The following is a 15,151-nucleotide window of genomic DNA, read 5'->3' as shown; positions in this document are numbered from 1 at the left end:
GTTGGGAAAAAGTTTAACTTCGCGTCGCCCAAAATTACCCCGCCCTCTCCGCTTTCCTTCCATTGAAAATGAATGGGAATCGGTGTTCACCGCGCGGTACCGCGTGCTATTGTACACGGGGCATAATCCTGCCTAATGAGCGGGCCGGCCCTGCCACCAGGTGTCACATTTTCCCTACTTGACTTCCGTGAGTAGCCTACCTTTTTTGAGGAGGGAGGGATCATTCACGAGTTCACTGAAAGTATGTTATTATTTTTGCAACGGACTCGCAGAGTAGGATAGTCCTTAGCATTAAAACATTGTCTTCAATTTTCTCATGTCATTTTATTCGTTCATTTCGGAGCTTGAGCTCCAAAAGGTACATTGCTCTGACGCACTCGAGGATGAATGGAGAAAGTAAACAAAACGACCCCAGGTAGTCAAGAAACTGGACTAGGCTAACGTTACTCGTAGGTGGATAACTTTAACGTTACATTTTAATCCATGTCGTGCTTAGTCTTTGTCGTTGTGCTTTTTTAACTCCACACAACTCTCCTAATTATTAAACATGACTGAAGAAGATACGGATTTTCCTAACGAGTTGCTGGGTAAGACACTTTTTAACAGTAATGTAATTTATTTTGCCTAAAATGACTAGAATCCTTCATTTTAAATGTCAGCTGTTTCTCAAGTTTTCGAGCTGCACCTGATTGCCACATACCTTTGGACACAAAGTTGGGGAGAAGAACTGGAGGTGTGTCTTGAGAAATTCCCTCAGACTGTGATGACACCAATGGGATGACACAGGCCTCCTCTAGGATAGACTAATGTATGGATGAACCATTGTCATATTATGCAAAACACAAGACATACAACAATTCCAGACAGCCATATGATATTTCTTCCTCAGAGTTTTCCTCACAGTAATTTCAAAATGTTGTATTTTTGTTTTGAGAATGGACACTGATCAAGTTATGGAACCACCACGAAAATGATAACTGCAAAAAACTGTTTTCAGACATAAGTTTCAGAGAACTGTGGATACATAAATAGATGGCAGTCTGGGTCATGTTTGGAAATCTCCCTGTCTATAAATGTTTTGATCTGAGTTGATGACCTCATGTCCAGAGTGTGGAGAATTCCAGAGTGATGTAATCAAGAGTTTCCCCCACTCTTGCCAGGATTCCCTGAAAAACAAGACTACAAAAAATTAGAGGTGCCTCACCAAAACAAATCAGTCCCTCCCTCAGCTGTTTTCCTGGTTGGCATCTGGCTTCCCTCTTAATATAAATTTGACAACACAATCATGAAACCAGTAAGAGGCCGAAGCTGGTTAAAGCTGTGTTGGGCACGAAATTAAGCAATAATATTATTCTGACTGCTACTACATGGGAGAAGAAATTGCACCAATGTTGAATTACTAACCTCCCTAGCACTGCCATATGGCCTGGGGGAAACCCACTGTCTTTGGACTGTGTGGTATTTTCAATACTTATGAGGTTTTTGAGTGTAGTGATTATGAAACGGACATTAGGTCCACTCTTGATACAACTGTTAAAAAACACCTAAATGCAGGCAAAGTGGATCCTAAATTGGGTTGTTTTCCTATCAAAAAGCATTTCAGAAAACGTTCTGCTTCTGTTATTCATGATTTCCCAGGCCAGGCATTAGAGTTATTTTGGAATTTGTAAAGGCCTCCAGTAAGCCTAGCCCTGAACATGCACTAGAGGAAATGATAGCATGATCGTATCAGTGTTAATCTTCCAATTGTTCCTCCTAGAGAGTGTGAGAGATGCCGTGGGAGGGAAGATCAAGCTCACCCTGAAGAAGAGGGTGAAACTGGAGGTCAAAGGTGACAAACTGGAGAACCGAGTTCTGGTAAGACATCAGGCCTGCATTCTAGGCCCCCATATAATTGGTTTCTCATTGTGCAGTTCTCTAAATGTAGCGTTAAATGTGCAGACACAGCACAACCCTTCTATGTAGGAGAACATCAACTTGTCATTCCGAGCACCCCAGTGTTTCCTCATTCTCTCAAGGTTTACATGTTTCTCAGCAAAACCTAATTCCTGTGCCTCATTCACATAACAGTAGACCTGCAGTCGACTGTTTGACAATAGAACGTTTGAAACACTACCTCACCACTTTCTGTGGACTTGATAGACTGAAATCAATGTATTGACTTCCTGAAACAATTTGTTGTCTGCTGAGTAATATACTTGTTGCTTTGTATGCAGAATATTGGATTTTGTTGGTTGAATGTTACATTTTAAATGTTACAGGATGAACTTCCGCAACTGTCTCAATTTTGTTAGCAGCTTCAGAGCACTTTCAAAAGATAGCCAAAACGTATTGGGTTTCAATTGGAATATCAGTTGCCTCCATCAAACCCAAGGAGGACCAGAGTCACTTCGGCCTCTTTCCAAACAAAGTTATTTCTACAGTGTTGCAAGCCAATCTTCTTTAACCCTAAGCCTTGGGCCGTGTTCAATAGGCATCGAATGGAAAAAAACAGAGTAAAACAGGGAGGGACTACCTGGACTTGTCCAATAATAAGACATTTTATTTGCGCCTTTCAAAATACCCAAGAACACTTACATTTACGTTTTAGTCATTTAGCAGACGCTCTTATCCAGAGCGACTTACAGGAGCAATTAGGGTTAAGTGCCTTGCTTAAGCTTATCCAGGCTCTGTCGTAGCCGGCGCGACCGGGAGACCCATGGGGCGGCGCGCAATTGGCCCAGCGTCATCCAGGGTAGGGGAGGGAATGGCCGGCAGGGATGTAGCTCAGTTGATAGAGCATGGCGTTTGTAACGGCAGGGTTGTGGGTTCGATTCCCACAGGGGGTAGGAAAAAAAATAATGTATGCATTCACTAACTGTAAGTCGCTCTGGATAAGAGCGTCTGCTAAATAACAAAAATGTAAAATGTAAATGTTAAGGGCACATCGACAGATTTTTCACCTAGTCGGCTCGGGGATTAGAACCAGCGACCTTTCGGTTACTGGCACAACGCTCTTACCCACTAAACTACCTGCCGCCCCACTTACAGAATAATAAACTATTTTTCATTTTCCATTGCATGCCCTAATGAATACAGCCCTGTATACAGACGCTATTCAGTCTCACCTCATACTCAGCAACTTCATCCTCCTTTAACCCTTTCCTCTAAGCTGTGGGCCAGCAAAGACATGAAAAGCCTCAGACCCTACTTTCAAAAGACATTTGAGCCCTCAGTCTTAGTGTATTATTGTGTAAGAGGAAGAACAATGGATAAGGTGGTGTAGGAGTAGGTCTACTATTGGATATGGGCCTATCTTGTTTCATGTAACTGCATGTCTCTAAACCCTGTGTGTGTGTGTGTGTGTAAGAATATTACTCCGCAGACAACGTATAACAAAGTGTGTGTGTGTGTGTGTTGTACCACCTTGTTGTGTGTGTGTGTGTGTGTGTGTGTGTGTGTGTGTAGGGGTTTAAAATAAGCTTGTTGGACACTCTTGGCACGCTAATGTTTGCTGTACCACCCTCAAGAGTAAACAGATATAAACAAGGTTCTGTTTTAATTGTAGAACATGTGCAGCTGACTAGCTTTGGAAGATACTCTGAAACACCTATGTGTTTCCTAGTTCATAAAAAGGACAAATGTTGACAACTGATTTTAAACACTTAATATAACGAGGATATAACTGACTCATTACTCTAAATACCTGTTCTCAACTCATGAAACTCTATACCATTTTCCACATCACATTTGAAAGCATGTCATTTTCTGGAAAGTTGTCCTTCCTTAGAGTTCAGTGTGAAATGGGCACACTGTAGGTTCTGGGGCCCTATTGGACACACGGTAGGTTCTGGGGTTCTATTGGACACACTGTAGGTTCTGGGGTTCTATTTTCTTTGTAAAGTTCCACAATTTAGTGGTATGTATGTTCACTGTCTCCTGTCTTGACTTGACACAACACTTCCCCCACAGGCACAGACTGATAGCATCAGACACTGATTAACACAGCCCACCATATTGGCACATTCTTAGGCCTTGCTAGAATAGAGATGTATATTCATCGGCCAAACTCAATGGTCAAAATTTGGTTGAGCAGTCTTTATCTGTAAGACACAATGGATAAGTGGGCCTTACCTGTAAGAACTGTTATGTGATTAAGTGTGTGTGAACATACAATACCCCTCCCCCTCTTTTTACACCTGAGATACTGTAAAATACAATACAAATCTGAAACAGATTGTCCAGAGCAGAGAGGGGTGGGGTCTCCTGCCTCACACCCAGCCATTGGCTCACATAGCCACAGTCAATGCTCATATTTGGCCTTGAGTAACCTCACTCCAAAAAAAAAACACATACCACAGCTTTCTGGTCCACAGACAGTTATCTCTCTTTCTCCTTTCGGCTATAACTGTGTATTTACCTGTAGCATGATACTATTGCATGTCTCTAGAAATGAGTTAGCTACCACAGTGTGATTTCAATTGAGTTTGCACCAGTGTTGTTAAGAATAGAAGAGTTTAAAACACAGAAATGATAGCAAAGATAAGAGACAATGTTAATTACGTATGTCCCTAATGTCTTGGTCCAACTCCAGATCTCTTTCACTTGGCTCTACAGTTTATATTTATGTTCCTTCTAGACAATAACAGCTGCAAACCGCTGGTGGAAAGGCTGTCCAGTTCTAGTTGTACAGTTGTTGACTTCCGTTACGTCTCTCTGATCTGTCTCTCTCTCTCTACAGGCTTTGGCATCCCATCGGGCCTTTCTGCTTACTGCAAGGGTCCCCACCAAGGTAAGGAGAAGTGTGCCGTGTGTGCGAGTGAGAGAGCGTACATGCACATGTGAGACACTGTGTGTGTGTGTGTTTGATTATGTGTTATTGCATATCCTGATCTTCCTATAGCTCAAATAGCTGCGTCCCACAGAAGCTTAAACACGAGTTTACTAGTGTACTGCATGGTGCTACATTTGTGCAAAATGCTACGAGAGTTAATATCAATATTACTCAAGGCCAATTAAGTTCTTGTGAAGTTGAAATCACTCCAACTCCCTTTTTATGTACTGTCTAATGATGTAATGATGACAGACAGGGAATTGACTCCATTACGACACATAGTAAGTAGAGGTTTGAGTGAGTGGGATGACTTCTGTCTGGATGTATTTAGGAAATTCAATTAGACTGACTGTCTTCCTCCCGCCCCCAGTCATCCCAGACGGTCCTCCTTGGGAATGTTTGGTTAGTCAATCTCAGAGCGTGCTCCCGCTTGTTTTTGAGGAGCACTTCTGGAATTCTCTCTGGTGCAGTGGCTGGCCCAAGGAGCAAGTCTCTGCAGATCTCTCTCCAATTTCTGTTTAACTTTTTTGACTCTCTCTATCTCTCTCTCCCTTAAGGTTTAGGTTTTTCAGAAAGCATTGACTGTTTTTCTTTCCCACAGGCTGCGTGTTCATAGCTGCATTGTGGGTAACATATCACATGTCATGGCATATGGTGGGACCTGCTCACTTGTGCCGGGCGGTAATGTACTGGTTAACGAATACCAGTAACTGCAACTACTTCACTGCAATCTTTGGACTGTGCATTTCTGAATGTGGTGAATTACAAATACTATGCCTTCAGAAAGTATTCACACCCCTTAACTTTTCCACATTTTGTTGTGTTACAAAGTGGGATTTAAATGGATTTAATTGTCATTTTTTGCCAACGATCTACACAAAATTCTCGGTAATGTCAAAGTGGAAGAAATGTTTTAACATTTGTAAAGGATTTCTGAAAAATAAAACACTAATATATCTTGATTAGATACAGTTGAAGTCGGAAGTTTACATACACCTTAGCCAAATACATTTAAACTCAGTTTTTCACAATTCCTGACATTTAATCCTTGTAAAAAATTCCCTGTCTTAGGTCAGTTAGGATCACCACTTTATTTTAAGAATGTGAAATGTCAGAATAATAGTAGAGAGAATGATTTATTTAAGCTTTTATTTCTTTCATCACATTCCCAGTGGGTCAGAAGTTTACATACACTCAATTAGTATCTGGTAGCATTGCCTTTAAATTGTTTAACTTGGGTCAAACGTTTTGGGTAGCCTTCCACAAGCTTCCCACAATAAGTTGGGTGAATTTTGGCCCATTCCTCCTGACAGAGCTGGTGTAACTGAGTCAGGTTTGTAGGCCTCCTTGCTCGCACACGCTTTTTCAGTTCTGCCCACAAATTTTCTATAGGATTGAGGTCAGGGCTTTGTGATGGCCACTCCAATACCTTGACTTTGTTGTTCTTAAGCCATTTTACCACAACTTTGTAAGTATGCTTGGGGTCATTGTCCATTTGGAAGACCCATTTGCGACCAAGCTTTAACTTCCTGACTGATGTCTTGAGATGTTGCTTCAATATATCCACATACATTTCCTTCCTCATGATGCCATCTATTTTGTGAAGTGCACCAGTCCCTCCTGCAGCAAAGCACCCACAGTTGGGATGGTGTTCTTCGGCTTGCAAGTACCCCCTTTTTCCTTCAAACATAACGATGGTCATTATGGCCAAACCGTTCTATTTTTGTTTCATCAGACCAGAGGACATTTCTCCAAAAAGTACTTTGTATCTTTGTCCCCATGTGCAGTTGCAAACCGTAGTCTGGCTTTTTTATGGCGGTTTTGGAGCAGTGGCTTCAAGACATTTCAGCTTTTGATTTTTTATAAATTCAAAAAACATAATTCCACTTTGACATTATGGGGTATTGTGTGTAGGCCAGTGTCAAAAAATCTAAATGTAATCAATTTTCAATTCAGGCTGTAACATGACAAAATGTGTAAAAAGTCAAGGGGTGTGGAATACTTTCTGAAGCCACTGTACTTCTTCAATTGCTAGTCATTAACCCATGCACTTTCAAAAAAAGAAGAGAAGTTACACTATTTGCAGAGCCCTAAAAGTATTCATGCTATTTCCTCTTTTGGGTGTATTTTAGTCTTCTACTCGTAACCTCTGGAAAGGTAAAACACTGAGGCGGTGATTTTGGTAACACTATGCTACATGCTTATTACAAGTTATACATAAAGCATTATACCAACAGGCTAAAGTGTTTAGCATTAGTTTTCCTGTATCCTGGTAAAATAGTGTTTGGATTATTATACACTCTGTGTAAAACAGAGGCTCAGTTGTTCCTGGGAGTAAATCTTGCCCTTGGAGTTTTGGGTGCCGAGCAAAGACATTGGAGGGTTTTAACAGCTGGAGGGGGAGGTTTGTTCTCTTTCAGCCCGTCCTCTAGCATCAGAAAGATAGCAGCTCTGGATTAGTTTGACCTCCTTTCCCTCTCCCCTGTCATCCTGCCAGCTGTGTGTGTGGGGTGGGGGTGGGGGGGCTATTTTGGAGTTTGTCCATTACACTATATATACAAAAGTATGTGGACACCCCTTCAAATGAGTGGATTCAGCTATTTCAGCCACACCCGTTGCTGACGTGTATAAAATCGAGCACACCGCCATGCAATCTCCATAGACAAACATTGGCAGTAGAATGGCCTGACTGAAGAGCTGTGACTTTCAACGTGGCACCGTACTAGGATGCCACCTTTCCAACAAGTCAGTTCGTCAAATTTCTGCCCTGCTAGAGCTGCCCCGGTCAACTGTAAGTGCTGTTATTGTGAAGTGGAAACGTCTAGGCGCAACAACGGCTCAGCCGCGAAGTGGTAGGTCACACAAGCTGACGGGACCGCCGAGTGCTGAAGCGCGTAGTGCATAAAAATGTTCTGTCCTCGGTTGGAACACTCACTACCAAGTTCTAGACTGCCTCTGGAAGCAACGTCAGCACAAGAACTGTTCGTCGGGAGCTTCATGAAATGGGTTTTCATGGCCGAGCAGCCGCACACAAGCCTAAGATCACCATGTGCAATGCCAAGCGTGGTGTAAGTGTGGTGTAAAGCTCGCCGCCATTGGACTCTGGAGCAGTGGGAACGTGTTCTCTGGAGTGATGAATCACGCTTCACCATCTGGCAGTCCGACGGACGAATCTGGGTTTGGCGGCTGCCAGGAGAACGCTACCTGCCCCAATGCATAGTGCCAACTGTAAAGTTTAGTGGAGGACAAATAATGGTCTGGGGCAGTTTTTCATGGTTCGGGCTAGGACCCTTAGTTCCAGTGAAGGGAAATCTTAACACTACAGCATACAATGACATTCTAGATGATTCTGTGCTTCCAACTTTGTGGTAACAGTTTGGGGAAGGCCCCCGTGCACAAAGCCAAGGTCCATACAGAAATGGTTTGTCGAGATCGGTGTAGAAAAACTTGACTGGCCTACACAGAGCCCTGACCTCAACCCCATCGAACACCTTTGGGATGAATTGGAACGCCGACTGCGAGCCAGGCTAAATCACCCTACATCAGTGCCCGACCTCACTAATGCTCTTGTGGCTAAATGCTGCAGGGACTTGATTCCATTGTTCCAACATCTAGTGGAAAGCCTTCCCAGAAGAGTGGAGGCTGTTATAGCAACAAAGGGTGGACCAACTCCATATTAATGCCCATGATTTTGGAATGAGATGTTCGGCGAGCTTGTGTCCACATACCTTTTGGTCATGTAGTGTATCTCAGTGCTTGTTTGTGACTTTGTACTTTGTGGCTGTCTATGTTGGCTTTACAGCTGTGAAAGAGCAAGTGTCCAGGTGTCCTTGTGTGCCTCACATGTTTTTGATTTTATCTGTATGTTTTCCAACATTTTCAGATGTTGATTTAAAGATGTCCACAGTTTAGTGATTCCATACCTTTCTTTCCATTTCTGGTAGAGTATAGTGCAGATTCATTTGTTGTTTTGTGGTTTCAGATTGAACAGACCTTCAATTACCTGGATATACAGGGGATCACTAGTAACAAGCCCACTCAGGTAAAATAGTCCTGGCTTTAAACATGAAACAACCTCTGTTCAAACCAAGCATGTTACAGACAGTATCAGTTGACACTGTGTGTTGCGCCCCCTACAGTTGTTGTTGGAGTATGACCGAGGCCAGCTGTCCCTGAAGCTTGGCTCTGTGGAGGATGTGGATGAGGTGGTCGCCCACATTGGGACCTGTCTACACAGGATCTGTCCAGGCCTGTCCCCAGTGTAGGTCCCCTCTACTCTGTCACTCTCTCTTTGCTACTGTCTTTATTGTCAGTTCATTATTCTTTCACTCATCCAAGCACATACATTAGTGACTTACTCATTCACTCACTTGTGGACTCATACACTTGTTTGTGTACTCATTCACTTGCTCAGTCAGTCGGTCACTCACCTACTCTCACTTTACTCATGTCCAACATGATAAAGTGACAGTGTATGTTTTGTCCTCTGCACTGACATGATAGAGTGACAGAAGTTGACATGGTAAATAGACAGTGTGTGGTGTGTCCTGTGGGGTGACATGGTAAAGTGACATTTTGTGGTGTGTCCCCTGCACTGTGGAAGGAAGGTGATGAAGAAGTTGACCCTGAAGCCTCCTGAGAGGACGGCCGCCCTACAGTCTCTCTGGGAGGACCAGGCCACCACAGACCTAGGGCCATGTGGTAACGTTATAATAAAGAACATATTTCACAAAAATCCCAGCTATAACATAGTTGACTTTCTGTATTCACCTCTCATTCTCTCGTAGGTGGTTTCTCCCACATGTACTGGTGTCTCTGTGACCAGCTGGGTCTGCCATTCAGAGAGGAGGTGCAGTGGGTTAGTATGTTTTTCTCCTTCCATTTCAGTTACTATTGCTAATTTGATCATAGTGTAGCGGGGGGTAGTTCATGGCGCTCCAGTAGCCTGACTGTCCATTCATGTGGACGGAAACTTTAGCACAGATGCCTAACATGGTCTTTCTTGAAATATTCTGACCTGGCTTTACATCCTGTCAGTTATTTTAGCTATATCAGCGCTACTTTTGCCATTGTTTGAATCATTCCCATCTTGGGCATGTCTCTCCACGTTGCCAAACAGGATGTGGACACAATCTATCTAACCCAGGACACCAGAGAACTAAACCTGCAGGATTTTGTACATCTTGAGAACAGGTACCTTCACTTCCTTATTTCACTGCTGCCAAATGTACACATTGTGTGAACAATAGTGTCTTTATACCATTCTATTTTTGATAATCAATGCTGTTTACTTCTCCTCCAGAGATTTGGTGGCCATCATTGTGGTCCTGGAGTATAACCAATGGTTCACCAAGCTCTCCACAAAGGACTACAAACTGGTACATTTCATACTGAACTATGCTGGTGACATTTTCCATTTTATGTTACATTTATGAAGGGGAAAAGTATATTAATTGGAGAAACATGCATGCCACTCTTGAAGAAAGGTTGAAGTTAAATGAAAGTGTGGTAACACTTTACTTAAAGCCTGTACTGTAGGTATAATGCATAATGATTGGTGCTGGGCGATTAACTTAAATGTCGATAATTTTTTGTTTTTTATAACAAATAATTGACCAACGTCGGTTCAATTATTTTAATTCCATTTCATTCATTTTTTAGCAAAGTTTCTCTAGAGATAAATCAGATCAAGCCCGAACTGTGCGATGTAGTAGGGAGTTGTATTTTCCAACAGGCCAATATTCTACATAGTTTCACACAGAAAACGTGATAATTAACTACAATGACCATAATACATGCCTACTTGTCTGGTCTGTGTGGGGCTGTGTGGGGTTTATTTTACGCCTGCAATGTTAGGTTAGTGTGGGGCAGACACGGAGAGAGGGAGAAGAAACAGAAGAATTGAGAAATGGTTGCTTCACGAGGGATCGCTACCTGAAAATGCATGATCTAAGTGATTTGATATTTGCTATTCAGCAGTCATAAAAGTATGCCTTATTTATACTGAACAAAAATATAAACGCAACAATTTTCAATAATTTTACTGAGTTACAGTTCATATAAGGAAAATCAGTCAATTGAAATGAGTTCATTAGGCCCTAATCTATGGATTTCACATGACTGGGCAGGGGCGCAGTCATGGGTGGGCCTGGGAGGGCATAGGCCCACCGATTTGGGAGCCAGGCCCACCCACTGGGGACCTAGGCCCAGCCTATCTGAATGAGTTTTTCTCCACCAAAGGGCTTTATTACAGACAGAAATACTCCTCCGTTTCATCGGCTGTCCGGGTGGCTGGTCTGAGACGATCCCGCATGTGAAGAAGCAAGATGTGGAGGTCCTGGGCTGGCGTGGTTACACGTGGCCTGCGGTTGTGAGGCTGGTTACACGTGCTGCCAAATTCTCTAAAACAACAGCTTATGGTAGATAAATTAACATTTAATTATCTGGCAACAGCTCTGGTGGACATTCCTGCAGTCAGCATGCCAATTGCACGTTCCCTCAAAACTTGAGACATCTGTGGCATTGTGTTGTGTGACAAAACTGCACATTTTAGTGGCCTTTTATTGTCCCCAGCACAAGGTGCACCTGTGTAATGATCATGCTGTTTAATCAGCTTCTTGATATGCCACACCTGTCAGGTGGATGGATTATCTTGGCAAAGGATAAATGCTTAGAAACAGGGATGTAAACAAATTTGTGCACAAAATCAGAAAGAAATATGTTTTTTGTGTGTATGGAACATTTCTGGGATCTTTTATTTTAGCTCATGAAAAATGGGACCAACACTTTACATGTTGTGTTTATATTTTTGTTCACTATACTTCGAAGAAGTACTAAAATAGGGATTTTGTCAGACAGCATAGGCAGCAGGTCTATAGAGATTAGATGATGACTTGGAATGAAATGATAGTCATCAAATAAAACAAATGTAATATACAGTACCTGTCAAATGTACTCATTCAAGGGTTTTTATTTATTTTTGCTATTTTCTACCTTGTAGAATAATAGTGAAGACATCAAAACTATCAAATAACACATATGGAATCATGTAGTAACCACAAAAATGTTAAACAAATCAAAATATATTTTATATTTGAGATTCTTCAAATAGCCACCCTTTGCCTTGATGACAGCTTTGCACACTCTTGGCATTCTCTCAACCAGCTTCACCTGGAATGCTTTTCCAACTATCTTGAAGGAGTTCCACATATGCTGAGCATTTGTTGGCTGCTTTTCCTTCACTCTGCCGTCCGACTCCATCTCAATTGGGTTGAGGTCGGGGGATTGGAGCGTAGTATGCGCTCCAGCAGGTATATCTCACTGGTCATCCCCAAAGCCAACACCGCCTTTGGCCGCCATTCCTTCCAGTTCTCTGCTGCCAATGACTGGAACGAATTGCAAAAATCTCTGAGGCTGGAGACTCTTATCTCCCTCACTAACTTTAAGCATAAGTTGTCAGAGCACCTTACCGATCACTGCACCTGTACACAGCCCATCTGAAATTAGCCCACCCAACTACCTCATCCCCATATTGTTATTTATTTTGCTAATTTGCACCCCAGTATCTCTATTTGCACATCATCTCTTGCACATCTATCATTCCAGTGTTAATACTAATTGTAATTATTTTGGCACTATAGCCTATAACTTGCTACATTTGCACACACTGTATATATATTTTCAGTTGTATTTTTGACTTTATGTTTTGTTTTTACCCCATATGTAACTCTGTGTTGTTGTTTTTATCGCACTGCTTTGCTTTATCTTGTCCAGGTCGCAGTTGTAAATGAAAACTTGTTCTCAACTGGCTTACCTGGTAAAGGTGAAATAAAAAAATAAAAAAATTGGAGGCCAGGTCATCTGATGCAGCACTCCATCACTATCCTTGGTAAAATAGCCCTTACACAGCCTGAAGGTGTGTTGGGTCATTGTCCTGTTGAAAAACAAATGATAGTCCCACTAAGCCCAAACCAGATGGGATGGCGTATCGCTGCAGAATGCTGTGGTAGCCATGCTGGTTAAGTGTGCCTTGAATTCTAAATAAATCACAGACAGTGTCACCAGCAAAGCACCCCCACACCATAACACCACCTCCTCCATGCTTTACGGTGGGAACTACACATGCGGAGATCATCCGTTCACCCACACCGTGTCTCACAAAATCACGGCGGTTGGAACCAAAAATCTCCAATAATGTCCATTGCTCGTGTTTCTTGGCCCAAGCAGGTCTCTTCTTCTTATTGGTGTCCTTTAGTAGTGGTTTCTTTGCAGCAATTCGACCATGAAGGCCTGATTCACACAGTCCCCTCTGAACAGTTGATGTTGAGATGTGTCTGTTACTTGAACTCTGTGAAGCATTTATTTGGGCAGGTAACTCTATTTAACTTATCCTCTGCAGCAGAGGTAACTCTGGGTCTTCCATTCCTGTGGCGGTCCTCATTCGAGCCAGTTTCATCATATATGGTTTTTACGACTGCACTTGAAGAAACTTTCAAAGTTCTTGAAATTGTCAGTAATGACGGACCTTCATGTCTTAAAGTAATGATGGACTGTTGTTTCTCTTTGCTTATTTGAGCTGTTCTTGACATAATATGGACTTGGTCTTTTACCAAATAGGGCTATCTTCTGTATACCACCCCTACCTTGTCACAACACAACTGATTAGCTCAAACGCATTAAGAAGGAAAGAAATTCCACAAATTAACTTTTAACAAGGCACACCTGTTAATTGAAATGCATTCCAGGTGACTACCTCATTAAGCTGGTTGAGAGAATGCCAAGGGTGTGCAAAGCTGTCATCAAGGTAAAGGGTGGCTATTTGAAGAATCTCAAATATAAAATATATTTTGATATGTTTAACACTTTTTTGGTTACTACACGATTCCATATGTGTTATTTCATAGTTTTGATGTCTTCACTATTATTCTACAATGTGAAAAATAGTAAAAAATAAAGAAAAACCTTTGAGTAGGTGTGTCCAAACCTTTGATTTGTACTCTATGTTAAAGTAAAGTAATGTTAATAAGTGATAAGCCGTAATGGGCTGTCACTACCATCATGGGACTTTTATTAATTGTTTTATTCTGTGTTGTTCAACCCACATAATACATAGTGCATCTAATGTAAAAAAATATATATATCGGAATCGAAAACCGTGATTTTTAAAAATAATCTTACCGAAACCTAACCGACCTCAAAAAGCACTAATCACTCAGCACTAATTATGATGCAGTTATAATACATTGTAAGACTTTCAATAAGTGCTTATTTTTATTGAAACCATTCTTTATTATATAACTTCCACTATCCTCCGAGTGTGGCTGAACACACTTTGTAAAGGGCACACTGGCCACAGCAGGAAGAGGACAGCTGTGTATATAAAGGAGTGTGTGTTCTGGTGGTGGCAGGCAGAGAGGAGGCATGAGGATGAGATGTCAACAAGCGCTTATTAGTCAGGGATGGTGTGACTGCTGCTGATACTTAGTCATATGAGGTGTGTGTGTGAATGTGTACATGTGGCATTTGTCCTTGTGTGTTTGCATTCGTGTGTGTGTGTTTATGCATTTAAAGGTTTTTGTTTTTGTACAGTAAGTTATGCATCTGTGTTTACACAAGCCTGAGCTTGCTACTTTTCACACTAAAGTGTTTCCTTGCAGTCCACAGATGTGTGTGAACAAATCCTGCGAGTTGTGGCCCGCTCTAGTCGCTTAGAGGAGCTGGTTTTAGAGAATGCCGGTCTCAGAAGGTGAGCACTAAGCACTGGTAATATGTTCTACAGGCTTTATCTTATCCACCATCCAACACACACAGATGCGGGTGTACACACAAAACACACACACGCACAAACACACACACGCACAGTTTCACAATGAATCCTGCTCTCGAACGCAGCCACAGTCCATGCATGCTGTCCAGTGTGAAGCTAAGGGAGCAAGCTCACACATTAGATAAACACATGATTCTGACTATTATCAGAAATGCACTTCATGTCGAAAATCCTGAGAGAACTTATGTAGAGCTGTGTAAAAAAGGTATATCCAAACGCGCTTCAACCCAGCCCAAACGAAAAAGGGGGCTTAAAAATCCCCAAAACACTCCTTACCCCAGGATACTTCAACTGGTGTCTATCCGGAAGAATAAAGAGCACTCTGTTTCTGCGTAAATCTGATAGATTTATTGACGGGACAAACAAACACTAGGTTTGCAATAGGCTCTGATGAAGGCGATTCATGCTGAAACGTAAGCCTGTTTTTTTTTGTCCCGTCAATAAATCTATCAGATTTATGCAGAAACAGAGTGCTCCTTTTTCTTTATACTCCAAGATAGTAACAATTTGAA

At 42.0% G+C, this 15,151-nt stretch overlaps 1 protein-coding gene across 1 annotated transcript in view; it reads left to right on the top strand.

Moving 5' to 3' along the window:
• Positions 1–257: 257 nt before the first annotated feature.
• Positions 258–15,151, top strand: part of LOC311133053 (F-actin-uncapping protein LRRC16A-like) — a 33,369-nt gene continuing 18,475 nt past the window's right edge. The window contains exons 1-10 of the mRNA XM_084166479.1: positions 258–587; positions 1,760–1,857; positions 4,721–4,771; positions 8,796–8,855; positions 8,953–9,074; positions 9,417–9,514; positions 9,601–9,671; positions 9,933–10,006; positions 10,116–10,191; positions 14,470–14,558. Of these exons, the coding sequence (XP_084022605.1) occupies positions 548–587; positions 1,760–1,857; positions 4,721–4,771; positions 8,796–8,855; positions 8,953–9,074; positions 9,417–9,514; positions 9,601–9,671; positions 9,933–10,006; positions 10,116–10,191; positions 14,470–14,558 (779 nt within the window). The 5' untranslated portion in view covers positions 258–547. The remainder of the gene's footprint in view (positions 588–1,759; positions 1,858–4,720; positions 4,772–8,795; positions 8,856–8,952; positions 9,075–9,416; positions 9,515–9,600; positions 9,672–9,932; positions 10,007–10,115; positions 10,192–14,469; positions 14,559–15,151) is intronic.

This window comes from Coregonus lavaretus (assembly GCF_964263955.1).
Source record: "Coregonus lavaretus genome assembly, chromosome: 7".
Lineage (NCBI taxonomy): Eukaryota > Metazoa > Chordata > Actinopteri > Salmoniformes > Salmonidae > Coregonus > Coregonus lavaretus.
The sequence above is the reverse complement of the archived record's forward strand: the minus strand, read 5'-3'. Positions and strand labels throughout refer to the sequence as shown.